Genomic DNA, 23,136 nt, shown 5'->3' with positions numbered 1-23,136 from the left:
CGTCCCTGCATGCATGGATGTCGCTGCATGTGTGCGTGTCCCTGCATGTGCGCACAGCCCTGCATGCTCACCCGTGCCTGTTGCTCACCGAACACACTTCCCGCTCCAAAGGGCTCGAAGACAGCAGGTATCAAACCCAGCCTGGTCCTGGCTTCCTCACTTGGCATCACAAATAAAACCTTTGCAACCTCCCTGACCCTGGATGATGGTCCTTCCCGTCAGCTGGGCTACTCCTGGGGCTTGTGGTTTTGCTGTTGCTCTGGTTTTGCAGTGAAAGCTGCTGTGGCTGAATCCAGAAATGATGGCTCTGAGGCCGTGGGGTAGGAGAGTTGCCCAGTGGTTGTTGTCGGGATGGCTCTGAAACAGGGACACTAGAGGCACCTCAGCGTCTGTCCGTAGCAGTTATGGATGTGACTGGTGCCTCCGCAGTGCACGGAGTTTTCTACTCTTGGGGTTTGCCGTGGATTCAGCCAGGAGATGGGCACACGTGGCTGAAATGTTTCCAGAGCTGCGCTCAGAGGTGGCAGAGCAGCAGCCAGGGACCCGCTGGCAGAGGGATGCTCACTGTGGAGGGTGTCACAGGGAGTGCGGAGAGCCCCGAAAGCCCTGGGCTGGCTGCCCACCACCTGCCTGGGGGCTTCAGGCCAGGACGAGGAGGGCTTTGGCTGCTCTTTGTGGTGGTAGGAAGTCTCATCCCTGCTGGTAGTGCTGCAGAGGATTGTAGCAGCTCTCCTTGCCTTATGCCACAGTGCATATCCTCCATACTACCCATGCCTGGTGGCCCGGGGTGCAAGGGGAGAACGCGACTACCCTCCAGCAAAGACATCCCCCAAGCTCTGGGCATGGAGGAGCTTTGAGTCACTAAGCGTTGCCTTGTCCTCGGTGGACAGTTTTATGTACCACGTCTTTGTTGAGCGTGCTCAGAAGGGCAGAGCACAGATGCTTTTGGGGACCAGCAAGCTGGGATGAGTCTGTCTTGGACCAGCATCGGTGCTGTGCAAGGTCCCCATGACCCTGTTATCACCCTCCCCAGGCTGAGGTGTCCAGGCTGTGCTTATCACCCCCAGCCTCCCTTCCCAAGCACGGTACATATAACAGGATATAACTGTGTACAGGAGCAGGTTGCAGTGAAGCAAAATAGCACGTGGGCTTACCCAGACCGCCCCAACCACCCATGCACCGGCTCAGCTGTGGGGGAAGCAATAAGAAAATTAGCCCTTGGGTGATGCGTGGGGTAAATCTGTGCCTCCTCCTGCACCGTGTGGGTCCAGCCCCTTGGATTACCTCCACGGGGTGTGGGGAGTTGCCATGGCCCCACTGGGACTGGTGTCTGCGGAGTCTCCTCATGGTAAGCAAGTCTTTCCTTTGCAGCTGGGATAAATTTCCATCCCATCATCGTTCCCATCAGATTTATGTCTTGGCCATTGCCTGCAGCATTTCCCCTCCCTGAGTGCCTGCAGGGCTCTTCCCTCTGTGCCTTGATTGATATCTCTTAATTCACCTGCTAATTCATTCAATTCCTCGCCGGCAGCCGAGGTGGGGACGCAGCCACATGGCTGATTTTGCCATTCACGTCATGCTCGTGGGGCCATCTGGCTTTCTGCGGCGTGGACATGCTTTCTCCATGCTCATCCCACAAGCAGAGGCACAGCCGCAAGATGAGGCATGAAAGTCACCTCATTTGGGTTTTGCACCCAAATTAATAGGGCTTAGCCCTGGGTAAGGCTGATTTCTGCCCTTCTTGGCCCCGAGTCTCCCTAGAGCCTGGGGCATCTGCCCTCCAGGAAGGCCGGCAGCGTGGCCATGCTCGTCTGTGGGTACCGCTGGGGCTGCTAATTAGGGGAAGGAGGATTTGAAAACATTTTATGTGCTTAATTATGGGAATGGGGCTCATGTCCAACTCAGCCCAAGGAGAGCAGGGGGCTGGAGTGGTCCCTTGCTCTGTGCCTTTTCCTCCACCAGCTTCCTTTTTGCAGGGATGCTGCGGGGACGGGATATCAGTCACAGTTATCCCATCATCCATGTCCCAACGGCCAGGAAGGAGCATCAACAAGCCTCAAAAGTTCAGGACAGCATTACTTGCTGTAACAGGTTTTATCCCACTTGAGGAACGCAACTTAAATGTGTAAAGGGGGAGGAGGTGGGACAGACACCTGTGGGACGCCCTGACCCACGTCCCCGGCATGCGGGAGGTGGCTTTCAGCGTAACGCATTGGATGCACAGTGAGGGACTGGTGCTTTTGCCAGAGCTTCTCTATTTTTAGAGGGTTTTTTGTGTCAAACTTCCCATCAGCTGATGAGCCAATGTCATCCCAAGAACGGAGCTACGGTTCCCCCGGCCCCGGCGGTGTGTGTCTGCGCATCTGGGTGCGCAGAAAAGCGTCTCCTTACGCATGCCGCCTTTGAACGGGGTAGAAGTGCCCCGCTGTGCCGCCGAGCTGTTTGAGACACGAGCTTTTATTCCAGTCCAAAGGGCCAGAACGGGCTGATCTGGCCCATGACTGCGTGCAGGTCCTTTTTGTCCATGTGCGTCTGTTGTTTTGAAAGAGGGGTGATATAAGGCTAATCAGACCTAGCCTCAAACATTATATTAGTTGTAAAGATTTAAAAACTTGCTAAGTTAAGGGCGGCTATCCCATAATGAGCGTTATAGACCAGCGGCCCTTGCTCTGAGCTTATCCCCTTGCGGACAAAGCCTGGCAAAGATGGCAGTATGGGGTGGGCAGGTCCCCAGGGCAGCTGGGGTGACAGTGGCACACTGACCCTCGCTGCTGGGACCCTGGTCTGGCTGTAGTGGGCTGAAGCTCACCCAAAGGTCTGTGTCACCAAAAATCCCTGTCTGGCATCTTGCTTGCAGCTGGGATGGGAGACATCCCAGCCTCTCGCCCCGGTGGTTTTGGGCTGCAGAAGTGGAGATGAGGCTGCAGGTACCAGCATCGCCCCTGGGGTCAAGTCCCTGAGTCCACCCATGCTTTAATCCAGTCTAAATCCAGGCTGCTGCTCAAATTGGCAGCTCTGCCTCTGCCCTCCAGCTTCTCATCCCTGGCACTGGCTGGGGAATGGTGCTTGTGCTTGGGCAGTAATTCGTGGATGCTGTTGCCTCCATCCCCCAGGTAGAGGTTTGACTGATGGAGGATGCACTGAAGTTCGGTTAATACTGAATGGCCGGTCCCACCGCATCTGTCCCTGTTGGTGCCGCAGGGAGAGGGGAGGTGAACATTAATCGGATCATACAACTCATTTGTTGCCGTGACTTCATGCCAGGTTTGGGCCAAACTCAGGTTTGAGCCTGATTTTCTGCAAACAGAGAGTTTCTGCAGCTGGAGGGCACTTGGGTCCCTTGGCAGCCAGGTGCTCCTCGGAGGGGACAGGATCTTGGCCCGGGATATGTGAATGACTATTGCAGGATTTTGGGTCCCAGGGATGCTGTTCTCTGCAGCTCGGTACCATATTGGATGCAATGACCACATGGGTGCAGGGTGGTACAACCTGACAAGCCCATTCCTGTGGGTCCTGAGCCTACCTGTTGCAGCCCTCCAGGGTTTGATGGGGGGCAAAGGGTGCTGGGTAGGTGCCCTGGGCATTTTGGGGGTGGCAGGAGGGATCTGATCTCTGTGCCTTCTCCTGCAGGTCACCGCTGTGTGTTTGAAGTGCTGTGATGCCAAACGGAGACACGTTCCCACACCAGCAGTGACCATCTCATCCAGCCTTGGGGAGAACAGCCCACCGTCACTGGACTCCTCCTCAGCATGCCCAGGCAGCCCAAATATCCCCCGGATCCTCCCTGTGCTGCTGCCAGCTGGGGCTCCCCGTTGGGACAAGTCCTCAAGGTTTGCTTTGTCCCCGTCTGAACATCCCCATGGCTCACTGATGCTGCAGCCCCTCCGAAAGGCATCAGAGAGGTGACACAAGGGACCCTGGCAGTGACAGACAGCCGAGTGGGGGGGATTTAAGACGGCGAGGGCCTTGTCGGTGCCAAGGACGTCCCTCCATCCCTGCCAGAGTGATGCCAGCTTCTGCTTAGCACCAAGGAAGAAGGGATGGGGGATCCCCCCCACCTTTACCACCCCATTGCCCCCTCCTGTGCTGGCTCCCCTGACCCGCAGGAGCCCATAGTGATGTGATCGGGGCCCCGCAGCTCAACAGCACCCACCGCCCGCCCCACCGGGCACCTTCAGGACCCTCACCGACCCGTCGCACCCCGCCATGATGTGCGAGGTGATGCCCACCATCAGCGAGGGGGACCCTCTGGGTCCCCCACAGGGCTCTGAGGCGGACGCCGACTTTGAGCAGCTGATGGTGAACATGCTGGATGAGAGGGACAAGCTGCTGGACACCCTGCGGGAGACCCGCGAGACGCTCTCTGTCACCCAGAGCCGCTTGCAGGAGACCCTACGGGAGCGTGACCAGCTCCAGAGGCAGCTCAACTCGGCCCTCCCACAGGTAAGGATCTGGCCCTGGGATGAGCAGGAGCCTTCACTGAGGCATACGAGGGCGATCGGCCGCTGGGATGAGATTTTTAGCTCATGCCTTTAGGAAGGCCAGCTTGGTGTGATAGCGGGGATGCTGCTGGGTGTGTTGCAGCTCATGCCAATAGCAAAGCCCATAGGTTCTCCCAGGCCAAGCCACAACCAGCTGGAACATCTCCCCTTCTCCTCTGTACCCCTTGTTGGTCTGTGAGTCCACGCAGGGAGGTGTGGGACTGTAATCCCCCCTCTTGCACAGGGGAATGGGTATGAAGAAGGGGCGAAACCTTCCTGAGGACACCCCAGGGCGACAGGGAGGCAGATGCAGAGCCTGCGCTCGCCCGTTGGCACTGAAGAGTGCTTAGGGAGCAGACAACACATTTCGGGTAGCAGATCTGGCTTGCTGCCTCCAGCCAGCTCCTTGGGACATCAGGTAGTCCTTGGTTTCATGAGTACCCCTGGTAGTTACAGAGTCCCCGAATGGGGACATTAACCACATTCCTTCCCCACTGCTGGAGGGAAGCCCCTGCTCCCTGCCCCTTCCTTTGCCAGGAGGGATCCTTTCCATCAGCCCCATCGCCTGGTGGGGCCATGGGACTTTCTTTCTCTCGAGCTTTGTCCTGAGAGGGGATGCTGGAGGCAGAGCTGGGTGCAGAGTGCGGATCGGGACATTGCAATGGGCCCATTTGTTCTCTGAGCCAGAGTAGCCGGGCAGCAGGCAGGGAGGCTGCCAGGGGTCTGTGCTGAGCAAGCAGCCCAGGGCATGGGGAAATTGGGGCTTGCCATGGCTCCGCTGGGGTTTCTGGCTCTGCCAAGGGCCTGGTGTTGCTCTGCTCCCGGCTCCTCCACCTGCAGGACCCACTCCAGGTACTCCAGAGACCTGGACTTGAGTTCGGCCTCCACAAAGATGCTCAGGTCAGAAGAGGATGGGGTGGATCAGCGTTGCAGGGCTGTGCAGGGTGGAAACGAGCTGCCCACCTTCCCTGTGGGGTCTTGTCGGGCAGCACACAGCGTTCCAGGGCCCAGACTTGGAGGGAGAAGGATACAGGGGGGCTTTTGCACCACTCTGTTGTGGTTGTGATGTGGGGAGAGCCAGCGAGGAGCCAGGGGAAGCAGGAGGCTTCCTATGCTGTCAGCTGTGCCGGTACTGAGACCTTAGGTCCTCCTGCCTTGCCTAGGTGCTGGGCTTTAGGGTACCCCAGGGAGATGGGAAATAAATAACCAATGGATCAAAACTGGTGGCACGAGCCAGGACAGAGCTTTGGCTGGTGGCTGGCCAGCTCCTGGGATCCCCATGGATGAGTTGCTCTCTGCCCCTAGAGATGTGCTGAGATGTGCCCAAGCGCTGGGTGCAGGCAGGGCCACCACCACCTTCCATGTGCCGGGGGCTCGCGTCCCCTCTGCTCCCGGCTTCCCAGCCAGCGCGCGCCAGAGAGAGCAAGCCAGGTCACCCTGAGTGCGCGCCGCCCGCCCCGCCACAGCCGCCTCGGATTAAGGGACCGCGCGGATTTAGTCTCTGTTCCTGCTCCAATAAAGGGTCCTCGGTGCCTCGGCACGGGCGGCGTGCAGACGGAGCAAACTGGGTCAGCGCAAAGGGACTCAGTGGCAGCGCCTGCACCCGCAAACCCGCTGGGTGCCCCACTCCAGCCGGGGCTGCCTCTGGCACCCTGCACCGCAGCGAAGGATGTGAGTAGGGTGGGCAGCAGATGGGGAATTTCCCTGAGCTCCCGCTGCCTCCTGCTGCCCTGCCTGTCCCTGCGTGGGCAGGGGGGCTCTGCGCCCGGGCACAGTGGCCCCCGGTGCCCACTGGGCCGCTCGCCCTCACGGCTGCACCGGCCGCCCTCGTGGGAGATGAGGGCTCGGCATGAACGCAGGGAGCAAATCCAAAGGCGCTCACCTGCCCAATGGGATTAATCCCAGCATGTGCATGTACCAGGTAAGCGGGATGCGGCGCGTCTCTTCCCTGGGGCACTGCGTGGGGGCTTTCCACGGGCCTGTCCCATTCTCTTCCTCCTTCTCTGTGAGCCCTTTTGCCTTATTGCAACGTATCAAACCCCATTGGGACAGGATTCAAGCTGGACTGCTTGAAGAAACCCTTTTTTTGTGGCAGGGTTGGGCACCCAGCCTCACTGGTGGCCACCCAGGAGGCTGACAGCCCTTCCCCAGTGTCACCGAAGAGCCAAGCCCTGGCTGTGCGGAGGCCGTGCTGCCTGGGGAGGACTGGGCGGATGGTGGCTGGGGGACGTGGCACTCTGCATCCTTTCAGGGCACGGTAGCAGCTGGATGCCGCTGTGTAGGGACAGGATCCAGAGTGCTGGCAGAGCCACCGATGGGACAGGCAGGGAATGTGTCTGTCTGGGGCAAACCCCTGCACGGGGCAGGCAGGGGTGCTCCAGGGATGCTCCTGCCTGTGGCTCCCATTCCCCCTTGCTTGTGTGGGGCTTGGCTGCCATGTGGCCAAGCCATTCTCCCCCCCTAATCCATGGGGTGCATCCCTCAGCCCCCAAAAGGCAGAACTCCAGGGCAATTTCCCAGGGAAATTAAGCTGCCTTAATGCTTCTTACATGATTTATTTATTCATGTGGGAACGCTGAATGCAACTTAATCGGGCTGAAAGCTCTCGGCTCCAATCCCTCTGCCCTCCCTGCTTGTGCAGGGGGCGTGTGGCTGAGGACCGAGCCCTGGCCAGGGTCTGGGTGCTCTCAGCAGCCCCCTGGGGCCCTGGCATGGCTGCCAGCTCCCTCCTGCCTGGCCGCTGAGCTCAGCTCCCCTCTGCTCTCCTGGGTGCGGGTGCCACCCGGCGATGCTCGTGCAGGGCTCCAGGTGTATCCAGATGTGTTCCCGGTGTGGGGTCCTGCATGGGATGGCACTTCTCCCTGCCCTGCCAGGGCTTGGGGGTTTGGCAGGAGTCCGTGTCCTCAGCTGCGTCAGGGGGAGAACAGGCTCCCAATTTCACAGGAGCTGCTGTGCTGAGGGCTACGATGGTCACGGAAACCTCCCGCAGCTCTTCCTTCCATGCCCAGCTCCGCTGCGCATCCGCTGCCTCTTGCGGCTGCCGGGGGAGCTGAGAGCTGGGCTTTTTGGGGTGAGCAGATGCCCTAAGACTCCTTGAGCTCCCTGGGGTCCCCCAGGAGCTGGGGAGGGTCCTGGCATCAAATGATCACCCCAAATTCCTCCCATTTAACTTAAAAATATATCTAGAGTTTACACTTGCAAAAAGCAATGTGAAAATAGGAAGCCCAGCAGCTCCAAGCCAGAGGAAAACACCCACTGAGTGAGACCTTTAAAGTGTCTCAAGATTTTGGGGAAAGATGGAGGGATCTGGCGGCTCAGCACTGAATCCTTGGAGCTCGCCTCCCTCCCACAAGACCCGGGTGCTGAGATCTTGTATTCCTGCTTGCTCGGCTGCACGATGCTCCTCCCCGAGCAATCCTGGGTGGAAATACACACGGTGAGCGCATGTTGAGAGGGGAGGACACCAATTCCCCATGGATGATCCCTGCAGAGTCACAGTGCTGTGGCCGAGAGGTCCAGGACGTGCCCCTGCACTGCTCGGCGCCGAGGGTGGGTGATGGTCAAAGCTCTGGGTTTACCCAGCAGGATTTAATCTTCGTAATCCCACGCTACGCACTGTTAGGGCTGTGTTTATCCCCTCAACTGTGCCTTAGGGCTTTCTCATAATTCTGCACTGCTCCTGGGACAGCAAGGAGAAACCGAGGTGATGGGTCTGCAAACTCCCAGCACGGACAGACGGATGGATGGGGCTCTGTCCTTTGCGTGCTGAGTCAGCAGTGCTGATTTCCTGGAGCGGGCATCCTTCCCACATCACCCTCCATCACACGCCTGGCCTGTCAGGAGCAATTGCTCCAATTAGGGGCTTTAAAATTCCATTAATTGCACAGCTGGAGCCAGTTTGTTCCCAAGGCTCAGGTGTGTTGGAGCAGTGGCTGCATTCCTGCAACAAACGGGGGAATTTTGCTCGCTTTGGTGCAATCTCTCTGCATCCCTGTCTGTGCTGTGGATGTCACAGGGAAAGGCAGAAGATGGCTCTGGGCTGAGGACTTCTGCATTTCAGCTTTTTCATGTTACGAGCCTTCTCCCCCTGAGCTTCCTAAACCTCTCCTTCCTTTCCCAGCCGCCTCCACGTAGCTGGTTTCTGGCCTCCCTCCAGCTCTTCCCTGTGCCTTCCCTATTGATGCCGCCAAGGGGGAAGACCCCAGACCCCAAACATGCCTGGTGCTGACCAAAGATCCGAGCCCCAAGCCACAACGCCCCATTTCAATACCTTGCGTGGTGCTCCGGGCCTCCCTCCCTCCTCCGACGGTGAAAATAGCAGCCGTCTGCCTTGCTCCCTTCTGCCCCGGGGCTTGGGGCTGAGCCCAGCCAGTCGTGCTTTGGGTGGTTTGGTTTTAATCCAAATTAGCCACTTTCCAGGCTGCTGGGCTTCCCGCAGGGCTCCCGAGGACTCCCAGGGCTGTGTCTCATCATCCCTCCTTTGAAGATCAGGCATCTCTCCTTCACTTTCTAATCCATTTATAGGTGTCTCTGCTTAGTTTGAGAGCTTATCGGAGCCAGGGGCAGGCGCTTCTGCATCTCCTGGAAGACTCCTGGCTGTGGCCAGGCCGGAGAAAAATCTCCTGGATCCTCTTTATCGCCACTTCACTGGGACTTAGGGCAATGGCATACCTGCGGATGGGGGTGAAAGCTGCGCTTCGCGGTGTGACAGTGCAGCCGGGAGCTGGGGACAGCTTGTCCTCATGGTCCCCAAGCTCACCTGGTGCCCACCGGTGGCCCAGAAGCAAGGTGGCAGTGCCAGGGCAGACGTCTGGCACAGCCGGGGCTGATGGAGGTAGCTAGAGGTGGGTGCTGGAGTTATTTATTCCTATTTTTTTATTCCCAAGGCATCAAAATCAGGCTTGCAAATGCCCCCAGCCCTGTGAACTTGGCTAACCCCTACTGCTGTCCTGTCTGGCTGCAGGGGTGTTGCTGGTTTTGGTGGTAAATGCTCCTTTTTGCAGCCTTTCCCCAAGGAAGGACAGTTATCGTGGTCTCCTTTATTTACCATGGGATGCTCCTGGCCTGGCAGCCGTGCTGGGGCGCAAGGATCCATTCCTGGTGGGGCGGAGGGCTCAGAGAGGAGCACTCTGATGGGATGGGGTCGGGCGGGAGCTTTGTGCCTGGGAGCGGAGCCACCACCACGCGTTGACCCGCTGACCCATGGATTGCATCGGGCTGGCCGGGGTGGGGGCTGCCCGTCTCTCTCCAGCGGATTTTCTCTCTCTTTTAATCTCCTTGCCTTTCGGGACAAAAGCCTGATTGTGGGCACAAGCGGTATAGCTTGGCCAGCCTGGGCGGGCCGTGCAGGCAACATGGGTGAGGAGGGCTGAGCACTGGCAATCACCGTCCCCAGCGTGGCATCCCTCTTCCCTTGCTGCCTCCGATGCCTTGTCCCGTCCGTCCCACGCTGCACATAGCCCTGTTCGCCCCAGCGGGGAGAGCATCCACATCAGCAGCCCCGGCTTCCCCTGCCAGCCCTGGGGCAGAGCAAGAGGTTTCCACCCTTTGCAGATCTGGGGGCTTTGCATCCACAGGGTCCCTGTCCCAGTGCTGGGAGAGAGTCCACAGCCAATGTGTCACCCGTCATTATAGCTTGGGCTACTGAAAGATGTTCCTGGGGCCACCATGGCTGCAAGGATGCTTTTGCTGAGTTCCTTAAGCCTTGCTGCCTGTCTCCTGGCATATTGAGGGACAGGGGGAGGGACGTATCCCTAAATCTGAAGCAGCCAGCGGTGCATGAGCACCTAATCTGGCACCTCTTGCTGCCGCTCTCCCACGCTTTCCGCTCACCGGCATTCCCAGCCCCAATATAATCCACGAGGATGCTTGCGGGCTGCTCGCTCCTGCGCGCAGCACTTGCATAACCCAGCGGTGCGCACGCACATGCGCGTGCCGCTGTGCCGAGCCGTAATCCCCACCAGCTGGGAGAGCGCGGCTCTGGGAAAGGCTTGGCTGGGCACAGCGATCTCCCGGGGAAGCCGCTCCACAGTGGGGTTCACTGCGCTTTGGGGGGCGGTGGGATGGTCCAAGGGCAAGCGTAGGGTTGTGCCTGGGCATGGCAGGGGCTGGTGATGGAGGTTTGGGGGCTGTGACCAATTTGGGGAACAACTGATAGGGACAGGGATGACCCCAGGGCTGGAGCGGTCCCGGGGGAAGCGATGGAGCAGGAGTGGGGCTGGAAAGGAGCTGGAGGACTCAGGCCCTGGGGCGATGCTGGGGCGAGGACGTTGGGTGGCAGCAGCCCTGAGGCATGGCAACGGGCAGAAAAGCAGCTATTTATAGGGACGATGACCGACTTCGACCGTTGCGATTGCTTTTTCTCTTCTTCCACATTGCAGCATGCTCAGGTCCTGTCCTGCTGTGGGGTCTCAGCATCACCAGTGGCACCACCGTCCCCACCAACCCCAGGCTAAAAACCACACCAGTGCGAGCAGTTTGGGGTGGGAAGGGAGAGGGAAAATCTAGCTGGGACAGAGATTAGAAAGCTCTTGATTTCTTGGGGGCCATCAGCTGTTGCAAGAGGTTTCACTTGGAGCTGAGCAGAACATTTGATTCAACCTAAGCCTCAAGGTTTTGCTTCAGTTTGAAGGTTTTTTATTTGTTTAACTTGAAAATTAAAGTGAAAGAGAATTTCATGCTGTAAAACCACCCTCAGCCCTCAGTTGAAATTTGGTTTGTTAACGCTCAATCAAATCCTTCTCAGCTTCTTCTGAAACCCTTTTCCTTTTTGAGTTCTTCTTAACAACACTGTGAAACTGGTGTAAATTCATGAAGCGTTTCTGCATTTGCATTTTTCGCCCCAAAAAATCCCAGCTGCAAAATGTCACTCAGTCCTGGCACCATTTAGCGACTGAAAGAGCAACTGGGAGCAATGAGAGAGTGCTCCTGGGCTAACCCAGGTGCTTGGTTTTCATTTTTTAAGGGAAAATGAACTCTCCCGCATCCTAGGAGCTTCGCAGTGGATTTCCTTTCCCCTCCGACTCAGTCACAAGGACGATTGCTCTGTTTCTGAGGAGCCCATCATATCCCAAAGGATGTGCTAGCTTTGCAGCTCTGCTTTGGCATCGCCATTTGGCACGGCCCTTCCTTGCTGGCTGTCACCTCCCTGGAGGGCACAGTGACTGGAGCAAGGACTGGTGGCATCTGCCACATCTCCTGCTGTGCCCCATCTCTCTCAGCTGGGATTCGGGGCTTGGGGGTGCCCCGTAAGAAGCTTGATGGGGCCCCACATGCTGGACTGGGGCAGATCTTACTGTTTCCTTTGGAAGGAGATTTTGGATGATGCCAGGTCCTGAGGCCACTGCAGAGGCTGGCTTGGGGCCACGGGACCCATCCTGGCCGGCTGTGGCTTTGCGGTGAGTTTTAGCTTGATGGGATGCTCCAAGGTGGGTGCTCTGCTGGGTAGCATCAAGGGGACAGTGGGGATGGGAGCATGCTGGTGGCCTTGACTGGGATGCTTTAAATGCCATCGAGCGCCTCTGGAGCTGTAGAGCAGTTTCTTGTGTCATTGGACATCAAACCAAATGGATAAATATTGGGATGCTGCATTCTCCCTTGTCCAAAGCACTTAGGGAAGCCAGGAATTGATCACCTCCCAGCTTGGCTGTGCTTCTCCACCGATTTCTCAGTGTTCCCCTTGGTGTCCCTGTCTCTCACTGGTTGGGTTTGGATGGGAAATGCTCTGCGCTGGAGGTCCTGGCAGTGGGGCCGGCACGCTGGCTCCGTCTCCATCCCGCACTCCCTGCTCACAGCCGTGCCCTGATTTCTGCAGGAGTTTGCAACGCTGACACGGGAGCTCAGTGCGTGCCGGGAGCAGCTCCTGGAGAGGGAAGAGGAGATCTCGGAGCTGAAAGCCGAGCGCAATAACACCCGGGTAAGCATATAAAACCTGCTGTCTGGCTTCCAGTCCTCAGAAATGTCGGACGCCACAGGCTGCTGGGCCATATCGGCATCGCCAGCCCCTGGGGTGGCAAGAGCCTCATGCTTGCCCTCTTGCAGCTCTTGCTGGAGCACCTGGAGTGCCTGGTGTCGAGGCATGAGCGATCCCTGAGGATGACCGTGGTCAAGCGTCAGGCCCAGTCGCCGTCTGGGGTTTCCAGTGAGGTCGAGGTACTCAAGGCGCTCAAGTCACTCTTTGAGCATCACAAGGCGCTAGATGAAAAGGTGAGACAGGCTGCTGGGACCTCTCCTGGCTCGCTGCATGAGCATCCCCTGCTCAGAGCTGACCTTCTCCCAACCCTCCTCCTCCCTCACGCTGAATGCCATTTTTTGTTGTTAAGCTCGGTGGTGATATGGGGTCCCTCAGGCAGAAGGTCTTGGATATCCAAAAGATGCAGCACCCGCGTTTTAGGAGGTGGTGGGGCTGCCGAGTGGATGCTATGGGTTTGAGGCTGTCGTGGACAGCAAATTTGCTTCCCCAGCTCACTCGCATGGTGGTGGTGAGCGCTGCCATTTGGCACCCTGGTTCAGTCTTCACGTTACAACTCTTGTTGTTCCTCCTGATTCATTTGCCTCAAAAATCTCCTTGCTCTGCTAAAAGATGTCTTCAAGCTGTCCTGGCCGTAGGTCTGCCAGAGTCAGCTTGGCCCAGGCTGTTCCTCTCCAAGATGCTTTCGCTCTCCCAGGCGATGGGCCGGAGCGTCTCTGAGCCTGGTCCCTGGACGTGGACCCACCTGCGCCTGACTGTCAGCCAGACAAAAGGGGCTGGGAGCCTGCCTACATCCTGAGCACCTCATCATGGATAAATAACGGCCTTTCCCCTTCTCTTACACGACTGCAGGTCAGGGAACGCTTGCGAGCAGCCTTAGAGCGAGTGGCAACCTTGGAGGAGCAGCTCGTGGATGCCCATCGGCAGGTAAGAGGTATTTGGGCAGCCTGCCCTGGGCCCTTGCTGGGGCACCCGCGGGGCTGGGACTGCTCTATGTTACATTTGTGCATTCATGTTGAATTTGCTGAAATGTCACCCTCAAATGATCGTACAGATCAGAGAAGTGGCGTTTGGGCATTTTTAATATAAGGCTTTTATTCTGGAATTGCTGTTTACATGAAGGATTGTCTGTATTTAAGGAAACTTTGTAAATATTCTGAGAACTTTTGTCTTATGGGCAAGGTTTCCTCTGTTGTTTTGCTGTTTGGTGTTCATTTCACTGAGAAAAGCAACCTGAACTTGAATCATTTCAGGGGGCTGAGACTGACTTGGGATTTTCCCTGCCTCAGCAGAGACCTCGCTGCTCTGAGCGCCTCATTTTGCATCCCCCATCTCCTTCCTTGCTCGGGCCCTGGCATGGGGCCTTCGCCGTCCCCAGCATCCAGCCCTTTTCACCTTGGAGAGATAGTAACCCTGCTTTCCTTCCTGAAGCTTGTGCCCAGCCACCACTGCCGAAAGGAAAGAGCCATCCTTACAGCCTCTGCCTGGCCAAATTTTGCTCCTGTTTCTAGTTCCCAGGATGTGTCTCATGCTATTCCCCAGGCTCAGTGGGACAGCAGTGCCTGGCTTCGGTCACCTCGCAGGGACCTTTCCCCATCCTCCCCCAGCAGAGCAGGGTGCGATGTCCATGTTTATCCCCCGCTCCTGCTGGCGATGTCTGCACTGGCTTTGGAGGCTGTCTGTCTGCAAACAAGTTAAATGAGTTTTGGGGAGGCCTGGGATGCAGGACTCAGGTCCCCGAGGGCTCACCAGCAAAACCTTACTGCTGGGGCTCAGGCTCTTTGCGTGCCTGTAGCAAGCACCGCTGTGTCCGTGCAAGACGTGGCTTCATCCTCCATTTGTGCTGAGCCTTCACAGCATCTCTGCCTGTCCCTCTCTTCGTCACCCTGTCCCAATTTCCCCCCAGCCATAGGCACCAGCTGAATATGACGGTGGAGGAAGCCAGCGGGAAGCCCGTTGCAGACCTGGGTGCACCAGGGCTGGCCTCACCCGCGGCCAGACCAGCTGGTCTCGTCTGCTTTCTCTCGTTAATTAAGCCCTGTTGTCATGCAGGTGGCAGCTCTGCAGCAAGGCACCACGCAGGAGGCCCCGGTGGGTGAGCGGGATGAGAGGGAGCCCAAGGAGCCAGCGCAGAAGCTTCCCTGGAAGGTGAGAGCCCCAGAAACCCCTGCTCTGACCATGCTCACTGAGGCCGTCATTTCTCCAACCCCCTTATCACTGGCTCCAGGGTGCTGAAAATTTTTTTCCCTCTCCCCTGGGTCCAACCCCCTGGGAAATGCCCTTTCAGGTCGATACGGGCCATTTCTGAGCGGAGGGGAATTTGTGCTCCTGCTCAGGTGCTCCTAGGGGCTCTGCTTCCCAGAGACAATCTGGGAAGCCGTCAGCCATCCTTATTCCATCACGCCTGCGAGAAGCCACATCCCTGGCTAGTGGAGACTGTTGACAGAGGGTCACAGAGGCCCATGTCTCCACTCCCCACCACCTCGCTGGGTCCCTGCAGGGCCATGTTCCCCCACTGCGTAGCCGCAGGCAATGCCAGCCCGTGCTTTGGGGCAGCCCGGCATCCGCCTCCCTCTCTGCTGCCTTGCAGCGGCTCTCCAACGGCTCCGTCCACCCAGACGATGAGGCAGGGCGGGTGGTGGAGCTGCAGGAGCTCCTGGAGAAGCAGAATTTCGAAGTGGTCCAGGCCAAGGAGCGCATCTCTGCGTTGGCTGCCAGCGTCGCCGAGCTGGAGGAGGATCTGGGCACCGCCAGGAAGGATCTGATTAAATCGGAGGAGATGAGCAGCAAGTACCAGAGGGACCTCCGAGAGGTTAGACACTGCCCTCTTGCACTGCCAAGCCTGTTGCAGTTTCAGAGACGTTCACAGCAGCTCCCACATGCTCTGGGCTGGGAAGGGATTGTAATCCCTGTTGTATGCAGGGTAAAGGCCCGTGTTCCCCAAAAGAGGCCACTGCCTTTGGGAGATTGTCCCCAAGTCCATCAGCAGGACTTCCCTGAGGTTATAAGCAGACACCAAGACACCCAGGTGTGCTGCAGACCTGGGGCAGTGAGTTGTGTCCATGCTAGAGGGTTTTTCTGCGGTTGCCTGACTCTCCCTTTATTGCTCTCCCGCTCTGCTGTCCTTCATTCCTGTGCAGAGCAGAGTTTTCATTGGATGTTTGGACTTGGGGGTGTCCCAGGCTCTCAGGAGCTGGGTGGCCCCGTTGTTCCCAGGTTGGTGGTCACAGATTAGGATGTGACAGCCCTATCGCTTCCCCAGGCCCTGGCTCAGAAAGAGGACATGGAGGAGAGGATCACCACGCTGGAGAAACGCTATCTGGCAGCCCAGCGAGAAGCCACCTCCATCCACGACCTCAACGACAAGCTGGAAAGCGAGTTGGCCAACAAGGAGTCCCTGCACCGCCAGGTACCAAAGCTTGGACCCAAAGGCTCCCACTACCCTGGAGACTTGGGAGGGAGAAGCAGGTGCTGGGGATGGGACAAGCAGGCAAGGCTCAGTGCCGGGCACCCATCCTGCTCTGTCCTGCAGTGCGAGGAGAAAGCCCGGCACCTGCAGGAGCTGCTGGAGCTGGCGGAGCAGAAGCTGCAGCAGACGATGCGGAAGGCAGAGACGCTGCCCGAGGTGGAAGCGGAGCTGGCCCAGCGCATCGCCGCACTCACCAAGGCAAGTGTGCGGGGTGATGAGGGACCAGAGCCAGAACGGAGTGCAGGAACCAGAAGAAGAGGCAGGTCTGGCCATCCCCCTGCGGCGATGGAGCCCCTGGCAGGCCCAGGGCACCCTGCTCTCATTCCCAGCCTCTGAGCTTTGCTGTCCTCTGCCTCCCCCGTGGCTGCAGGGACAACACATGGTTTTTAAAGCTGCCGACGTGTCCTGCACGTGCAGGGTTTGCTCCCTTCCCTCAGCTCGTTTCTCCAAGGCAGAGATGGCCCTGTTGATCTGAGTGGCCTTCAGCTTGTGCTGGGACCACTCTGGGATGAGGAGGAAGAGGAAGGACCCAGGCTGCACCTGGGAGGGTGCAGGCCTGGAGGGAGGTGTGGATACGGCCAGCTTTGCTGTTCCCAGGCACTGGAATGGGTGCCAAGTCACTGACAGAGCACCTCTATCTCCCATGCACCAGCTAGCAGGGCTGGTTTGGGCTCACAGCAGACGGTGAACCCAGGCGGGGATGCAGGCAGTGGGAGGGAGCGCCACATCCCAGGGAGGGATGGAGATGCAGGGATGGAGGGAGGGATGCAGGAGGGTCCACATGGTTTTGGGGAGCAGCATCCGAGAGCGCTGCTCTGCTTTTCCCAGGCAGAAGAGAGGCATGGGAGCATCGAAGAGCACCTCCGGCAGCTGGAGAGTCAGCTGGAGGAGAAGAATCAGGAGCTGGCCAGGGTAAGCGAGCTCAGCCTGGACGAAGGAGTCCTTATGGGTCCCGATCTGGCCTTGGCTCCCCTTTGCCAGGGTGGCTGGGTACCTGGGCACACCACAAAGGGCTGGCTTGCTGGTGTCTCTGAAGCAGGATGGGGAGAGGAGACTGGTTAATCCTTTCCCGTCCAGGATCTCTTAAACTAGAGCTACCCAGGAGCTCATGACACTCTGCTGTGATTTCCCCCTCTCCCAGGCATCCAAATCTTGCTGTTAGCGTGCCACATCCACTCCTCTCCCAGCATCGCCCCATGGGCCAAGCTGGGACCCCAAATGCAGGGCAGAGGGGGAGGCTCCAGCTGCTCTTCCCCCCAGCCTGGATCAGCAGCAGGGCGAGCCTTATGGGCGCTGGCAGCAGAGGGTGTTGCCCCTGGAGAAGACAGGGAGGCCAAGCTGCTGTGTCACAGGACGCACAATCCCCGCTGTGCTCCTTAGCCAGTGGCTGGGCTGTCCACGCAGGAGGTCATGATGCCCATTTCTCGGGTCACCCAGGTGGTATTACAGCCTGTGCCCCTGGGGAAGGCCCTGGTTGTTTTGGCCTAGGGCAGAGATTTGGAGAGACCTTTGCAAATCCAGAGGATCAGCCCCCACTGGAGCCTGGAACGTGTCCCCAGTGTGGCTGTCCCTGGCAGACACACAGGTCAAACTTTCTTGAGGGTCAGGCAGGCAGGATCTCTTTGGATCCTCTCCTCTTCATCCTTGGCTGGGAAATGGCAGAGACCAGCAGAGTCCCAGTGGAGGGTCCGGTCTGTGCTGTAAGGGGTGAATTTGTCCCCAAAAGTTGGGCCTGGTGATCAGCTCTGACACCACCAGCGGGCATGGGATGGCAGGAGGGCACTGAGCCCCTTGTGGCAGGAGGAGCAGATCCGCTGGATCTGACGTGACCGGTCACTGTTTGCTGTTGCAGGCCCGCCAGCGGGAGAAAATGAATGAGGAGCACAACAAGCGGCTCTCGGACACCGTGGACCGTCTGCTGAGCGAGTCCAACGAGCGGCTGCAGCTGCACCTCAAGGAGAGGATGGCGGCCTTGGAGGAGAAGGTAGTGGCTGGGGGGCAGGGGGTCCTCGGCGGGGCTGGTGGGGGGTTGAGGGGTCCGCAGCCCCTCCAGAACAGAGCCTTGGCGAGCCACAGCACAGGGTTTTGGAAGTACCTGTGCAGGGATGGAGAAATGATCACATGCAGGATGCCAGCCGGGCGCTGGGGCTGGTGGGAGCGCAGGGAAGCGTGCTCTGCATCGCGCCCTCGCCTCCAGCCAGCCCTCGCCCGGTAGGACTCACTCCCCACCGCCTTTCACCTCCAACAGCAGCAGGAATCATCCTGCTCTGTTCCCTGGCTTCCTTGTCTTTTCTGGTGCAGCCTCGACTGCAGCCTGCACCCGGCTGTCGGAGCAAAACCCTACTGCATTTTGCAGGAGAAAATGCAGCATCCCTCCCCTCGCACCTGCCCATCCCCTCCACATGCTGCCTTGAAACCTTCTTGTCCCCCAAGCCCGGACTGATCTGCCTTCTCCCAGCCAGGGCAGAGTCCAGGAGCAGCCCCCAGCTCCCCCCCTGCTCCTCCTGGAGAGCTGGGCTTTCCTTTGAGGAGCCAGCTGGAGTTGCTGCTGCCCCAGCATGACTGCAATTAGCTGGGAGAGCAGGTGGCTCAGAGCAAGGATTAACCTCACCATGCCAACGGGAGGTCAGCCCTTGATAATTCACCTCTATTTGGGTTCCTGCAGGGACCAGGCTCCCCTTAGCAAGTCAGAGCACAGAGGGGTTGCATCCCCCAGCTGATCCCTCCAGGAGCAGGTCTGTCTCCCTGCTGCTCTGCGCCTCCTGTCCCCAAGCAGACCTGGCTGTGCCAGCTTGTGCGGTTGTTCAGGAGATGGCTGAGTGGCTCTGGATAAAAAGCAGGACCCAACACATGGGGCTGAGTCCAAATTCCCACCCCAGCAAACAACAGGGACCAGAGCACCTTGCAAAGCGGCATTGTCTGCTCCCTAGCTTGCTGCCAGCACTGGCTCACCCAGAGAGTTTCTCCAGGTCTTTCATGGGCAAAAACGGTGCTGTTTGGCTGCTGGCACCTCCCAAAAAAGAGCATGAGGTCAGGCAGTTGCAAACGCATCTTCTTTTCCCCCTGCCTATTCCCTAGCTAGTAGGGGACATTTTTGCCCTTGATCCACCTACTCGAGGAGTTGATCTCCTCTCAGACACATTTCCTAATCTTCAAGCCCTGCCCATCAAACCTCTAATCGCCGCTTGCCCTCCATGGCTGTGCCCTGGTGTGGGGCAGGAGTTGAGCTACGGCAACCCTGCCTGAGGAGCAGGAGTGTTGCAGAGAAGACCGGTTCGCAGGCAGGTAGGTGAGGAATAGATCAGGGAGCCATTGCTATCCCTCCTGCCAGGCGTCTCGCGCACCGTCCACGCAGCAATTCCATGTTGGCCATTCCCGGGAGGCCGCATGGCCGTTTTCTAAACGGTCTCTCTTTTTCTTTCCTGTTTTTGTTCCCTTTTCTTTTGTTTTGTTTTTCAAAGAACACATTGTTACAAGAGCTGGAAAATACCCAAAAGCAGATAGAGGAACACCAGCACGACAAGGTAAATGCCGCTGCAGGGAGCCTGCCCTAGTGACTGCGCTTCCTCACTCCTAATCCCCGGCTAGTGGCAGTCGCACCTCCTAAAATACCTTAGTTTCGGAGGAGCTGGGATCCCAAAGCACCCAGCAGCAGGAGGCCACAAACTAACCCACGCAGTGGCTGGATGGAAGCTGCCACCCACCTCCCCGGAGACCCCCGGTTCGGTTCCCTAACAGGCACGTTCAGTCCCGTCTCCATATTTCTATCACGCTCATCCATCCCCAACCCCGCGCCGAGGACAGCAGCGAGACCGGGGTGGCTTCGCCCGCGTGTCTAGAGGAGGGTTTACCCCAGCGCTCCTTGGTGCAGCCTGGCTGCGAAGGACAGTGCTGCTCGGGCAGCCACGTCCCCTTCGCCCCCGAGGCTTTCTTGACCCCCTCACTTGAACTGGGGGAAAGATCTGCTCCACACCCAGCTTGCAGAAGGCCCCGTAGGTCTTCGCACCTCCCCTGCTCTCAGATAAAACATCTAAGTAGGGTCTGCGACACGAGTCCGTGTTGGCCTGTGCTGGAAAGATGGAGGGTTGTAGCTTTTTGAAGTAACGGGAGCTTTTGGGATGTGCCCCATGTCTCATGCATGGTTGGGGGGATTGAGGGGCTGCTTTCCCCCTTGCCCAGGGCCTTGCTCTCCCAGATGCTCCCTGCCCGCGGCGAGGATGTGCGGGCACTGCTCGCGCTTCCCAGCCACAGCTGCTCAGCTCTAGGCAGAAGCAAAGCTTGGAGACTCGCATGACGCTGCCTGCATGTTGCCCGCCCTGGGTCAGCCTGTTTGCCCACAGGACTGGATCCTGCTGTGCCTGAAGGATCCCGTCTCCCCTGCCTCCCTGCCCGCCCGCAGCCTTCCCCGTCGCATCTCCTGCAGGACAGCACGGCCATGTAGTGCAGGCACAGGTTCCCGATGAGGATGGGGCTGGCAGCAGGAGGGGCAGGGCCAGCATCAAATTTGGCTAGCGGGTCCCTCACTGCCGGCCCTTTGCCAAGGCGAACACGCACGTGCAGTCTGGAGCAAAACCAGAGCACCCTAGTGGGACCGATTTTCCTCCATCTCTCAAACCAGCATTGCTTCGAGCACGCGTCTGTCTGTCTGTCTGGCCTGTGATCACTTCCTCCCTTCGCGGCATCGCCCCAGCATCGTCATTCACTGTTGCCTGCATGAGCCGTTTCTTTATGGATATGTCAAAGGTGCTTTAAACCCGGGATGGGGACTTCTAAAGGGAATATAAACCTGGAAATAGCTAAGGATGTGGCTTGCCCCAAACCTGGCTGCTCTTCAGAGCAAAACCAACCCCTGCCTGTCTCTTGTCTCGCCCTGAACAGCGACGGTTGTCTGATGAGATTGACAAACTGAGGCTGGAGGTTGATCAGCTCAAGACCAGAAGTGGGACATTCGTGGAGAGCGTGCACGCAAGGTAAGGGCCGCCCGCCAAAACCCCGCCAGCCTGTGCGCACCCTGCCTGCACCCACGGCTTTGGGGGCATTTTGCTTTTAGGGTCCCAAAATGCTGTTGGCATCAGGCATTTCTGGTTTCACCCAGCCTCAGTGCCGGGCTGCAGGGTGGTTCGTCGCAGCAGGGTTGGCGCTGGCTGTGCTGTCCCCACCACGGATTTGTCCTGGGGTGGGACACAGACTATTGAGAATAGCCCAGCCCAACTGAATAGCCTAAAATTTGCTATTCTAAGGGCAAAAACCACTGGGCATTGCTTCTTTTTCTGCACAAAGGGCTTAGGGCTTAATTTTCTATGCAAACTTTGTGTTCACCAAATGCCTTTCCCCCTGTGGTGTGCTGGGGATGGGCTGGTGGAGAAGGAGGAATCTCTTTTGGGGTGTTGCAGGCAAAGGAGAAGGAACCCCCCCGTTTTTCCCCCTCCTCCCTATAATGGTCCTCCCACACCCTTTCATTTAAAGTCAGCTTGGAGACAGGGAGGTCCCAGCCCAGAGCACCAGGAGGAGAGGTGAGTCCATCGGGTCTCAGCTTCTGGCACTGAGCGGGGTACCCAGCACCGCTGCATGAAACCAGGGGGTTAGAAAAGGAGGGTGCCAGCACGACATGCACCCCGCTGCGTTGCTGCGGCCGCCTGGGAGCCCACATCCTCTCCTGAGCACTTTTGATGTGGGTTCGAGGCAGTGAGGGATCAATGAGAGCGACCAGCAGTGGGGAAAATTCACCTCTCAGGAAAGCTGGAAAAGATGGAAAGGAGCCGGTGTAACCAGCTTCAAATCTGTCAGCAGCTGGGGCGGAGAGGAGAAGGCCTGGAGGCCCTATATCTGTCATGGAGAGAAGAAATGGGGAGAGCAAGGATGAGCTTGTGAGGATGAAGGATAGCTGAGTGCCAGAGGAGTGTCTGGAGCATGAGTGGGACCTCTTTGTATGGGACTGTAAGAACAGGATGGGCAATTTCTATTTTTTTTTTAATTTCTTGGAGGAAAATTCAGCAGAAAGCTTGAGTTACAGAGGCCAGAATAATCCCCCAGCTGAAATGTCAGCTTTTGTCTAAGGCGCCTTTATCTGTTTTTAGCTCAGGAGCTGCTTGTCAGCGGCTCCACAGCTTAAATCCCCTTGAAACTTGGGCTGTGCCTTCGTCTGCAAACACCAAGCTGACGCCAAGCCAAGCTGCTCGTGTTAGCGGTTTTGTCTGGGCTCGGTGGGATGCTGGGGTGGGGAGCCCGGATCTGTGTCTGCACTGGAAACCAGACCGACCATGGTGGAAAAACCTTGATCTGCTCTGGACGAGCAGATCTTTGTCGTCGTAAATCCAAAAAAAATCCAAAATCGAGATCTTTGTTGTCTTAAATCCAAAAAACCTCATGCCTCCTATGGCAATGCGTATAGGGAGTAATGATCCCATGCTCCAGGAAGGTGCTTTGCTCAGCTGTGTGGTTGGGTCTTCAGGGCGAAGGGGAGCAACCAGGCAACGTGGAGACATGCAATGAGTACCACGAGCGGCAAAAAGTGGCCTCATGTCCCAACAGCAACTGCTGCGTTGCTCTGCCTGGCGTGGGGACCCGCTCCCGAGCACCAGCCGAGCATGGAGGCGGAGGATGGAGAAGTCCCAGCTGGTTTCTGCTGGGAAATCCCAAACAATGCTCATGTCCCCGCACAAGGCAGATCTGTTTCAAATGGGATTTTATTCATCAGGGTTTTTTTTCATTAAAATGTTGAAGAAAACATAAAAAGAAGGAGAAAAGCTCCCTGACTGGCCCCTGTTCCGTACCATGGGGATGGAGAAAACAGGTATAAGACATGCTGTACGTGTTGGGAGGTGTAAGCTGTTCTCGAGAGAGGAGGACAGGAGGGGACCGTTCAGCCCACGGCTTCACAGCAGACCCCCTGCGCAGGGTGGTTTTGGCCAGAACTGTCTGGGCGCCCCAGTGGGTACTGCAGCGAAGAGGGAGGCCGCAGCGGGGTAGGGCCCAGGGCTGAGCTTCCTACGGTCTGTGAGCACATCTCCAGCGCCAGCGTGGGGGAATGGGGCACCTTTGTGCGGAGCCTGGTTTTGCATCATTTCACGCAGAGTAGGCAGGCATCGCTGGGGTGGGCATCCCGGAGTGGCCTCCTCCTCCTCCTCTCTGTCCTGAGCTAGTCTGGGCTGCGAGGGGAGCAGCCCAGGGACAGGGGCATCCTTGCATGGAGCAATGTCCGCAGCAGGGCTCTTTCT

The 23,136-nt window shown here is 58.0% G+C and overlaps 1 protein-coding gene across 13 annotated transcripts in view; it reads left to right on the top strand.

The window, feature by feature from the left end:
• PPFIA4 (PTPRF interacting protein alpha 4) overlaps window positions 1–23,136 on the top strand; it is a 62,379-nt gene that overhangs the window by 24,241 nt on the left and 15,002 nt on the right. For 10 of the 13 annotated variants that reach the window (XR_014230213.1, XM_082330350.1, XM_082330351.1 and 7 more), the window contains exons 2-13: window positions 3,631–4,443; window positions 12,295–12,396; window positions 12,522–12,686; window positions 13,303–13,377; window positions 14,503–14,598; window positions 15,041–15,262; window positions 15,713–15,859; window positions 15,983–16,121; window positions 16,752–16,831; window positions 17,772–17,903; window positions 19,381–19,443; window positions 20,798–20,889. Coding sequence is in view for 12 of the 13 variants with exons in the window: in XM_082330350.1 (XP_082186476.1) it covers window positions 4,207–4,443; window positions 12,295–12,396; window positions 12,522–12,686; window positions 13,303–13,377; window positions 14,503–14,598; window positions 15,041–15,262; window positions 15,713–15,859; window positions 15,983–16,121; window positions 16,752–16,831; window positions 17,772–17,903; window positions 19,381–19,443; window positions 20,798–20,889 (1,550 nt within the window). In the remaining variant the exon portion in view is untranslated. Of the gene's footprint in view, window positions 1–3,630; window positions 4,444–6,107; window positions 6,403–12,294; window positions 12,397–12,521; window positions 12,687–13,302; window positions 13,378–14,502; window positions 14,599–15,040; window positions 15,263–15,712; window positions 15,860–15,982; window positions 16,122–16,751; window positions 16,832–17,771; window positions 17,904–19,380; window positions 19,444–20,797; window positions 20,890–23,136 lie in introns of those variants that run through there. The other 3 variants (XM_082330352.1, XM_082330348.1, XM_082330355.1) reach the window with 2 other exon arrangements.

This window comes from Platalea leucorodia (genome assembly GCF_965183815.1).
Source record: "Platalea leucorodia genome assembly, chromosome: 19".
NCBI classification, from domain to species: Eukaryota; Metazoa; Chordata; class Aves; order Pelecaniformes; family Threskiornithidae; genus Platalea; species Platalea leucorodia.
This window is presented reverse-complemented; position numbering and strand designations above follow the sequence as displayed.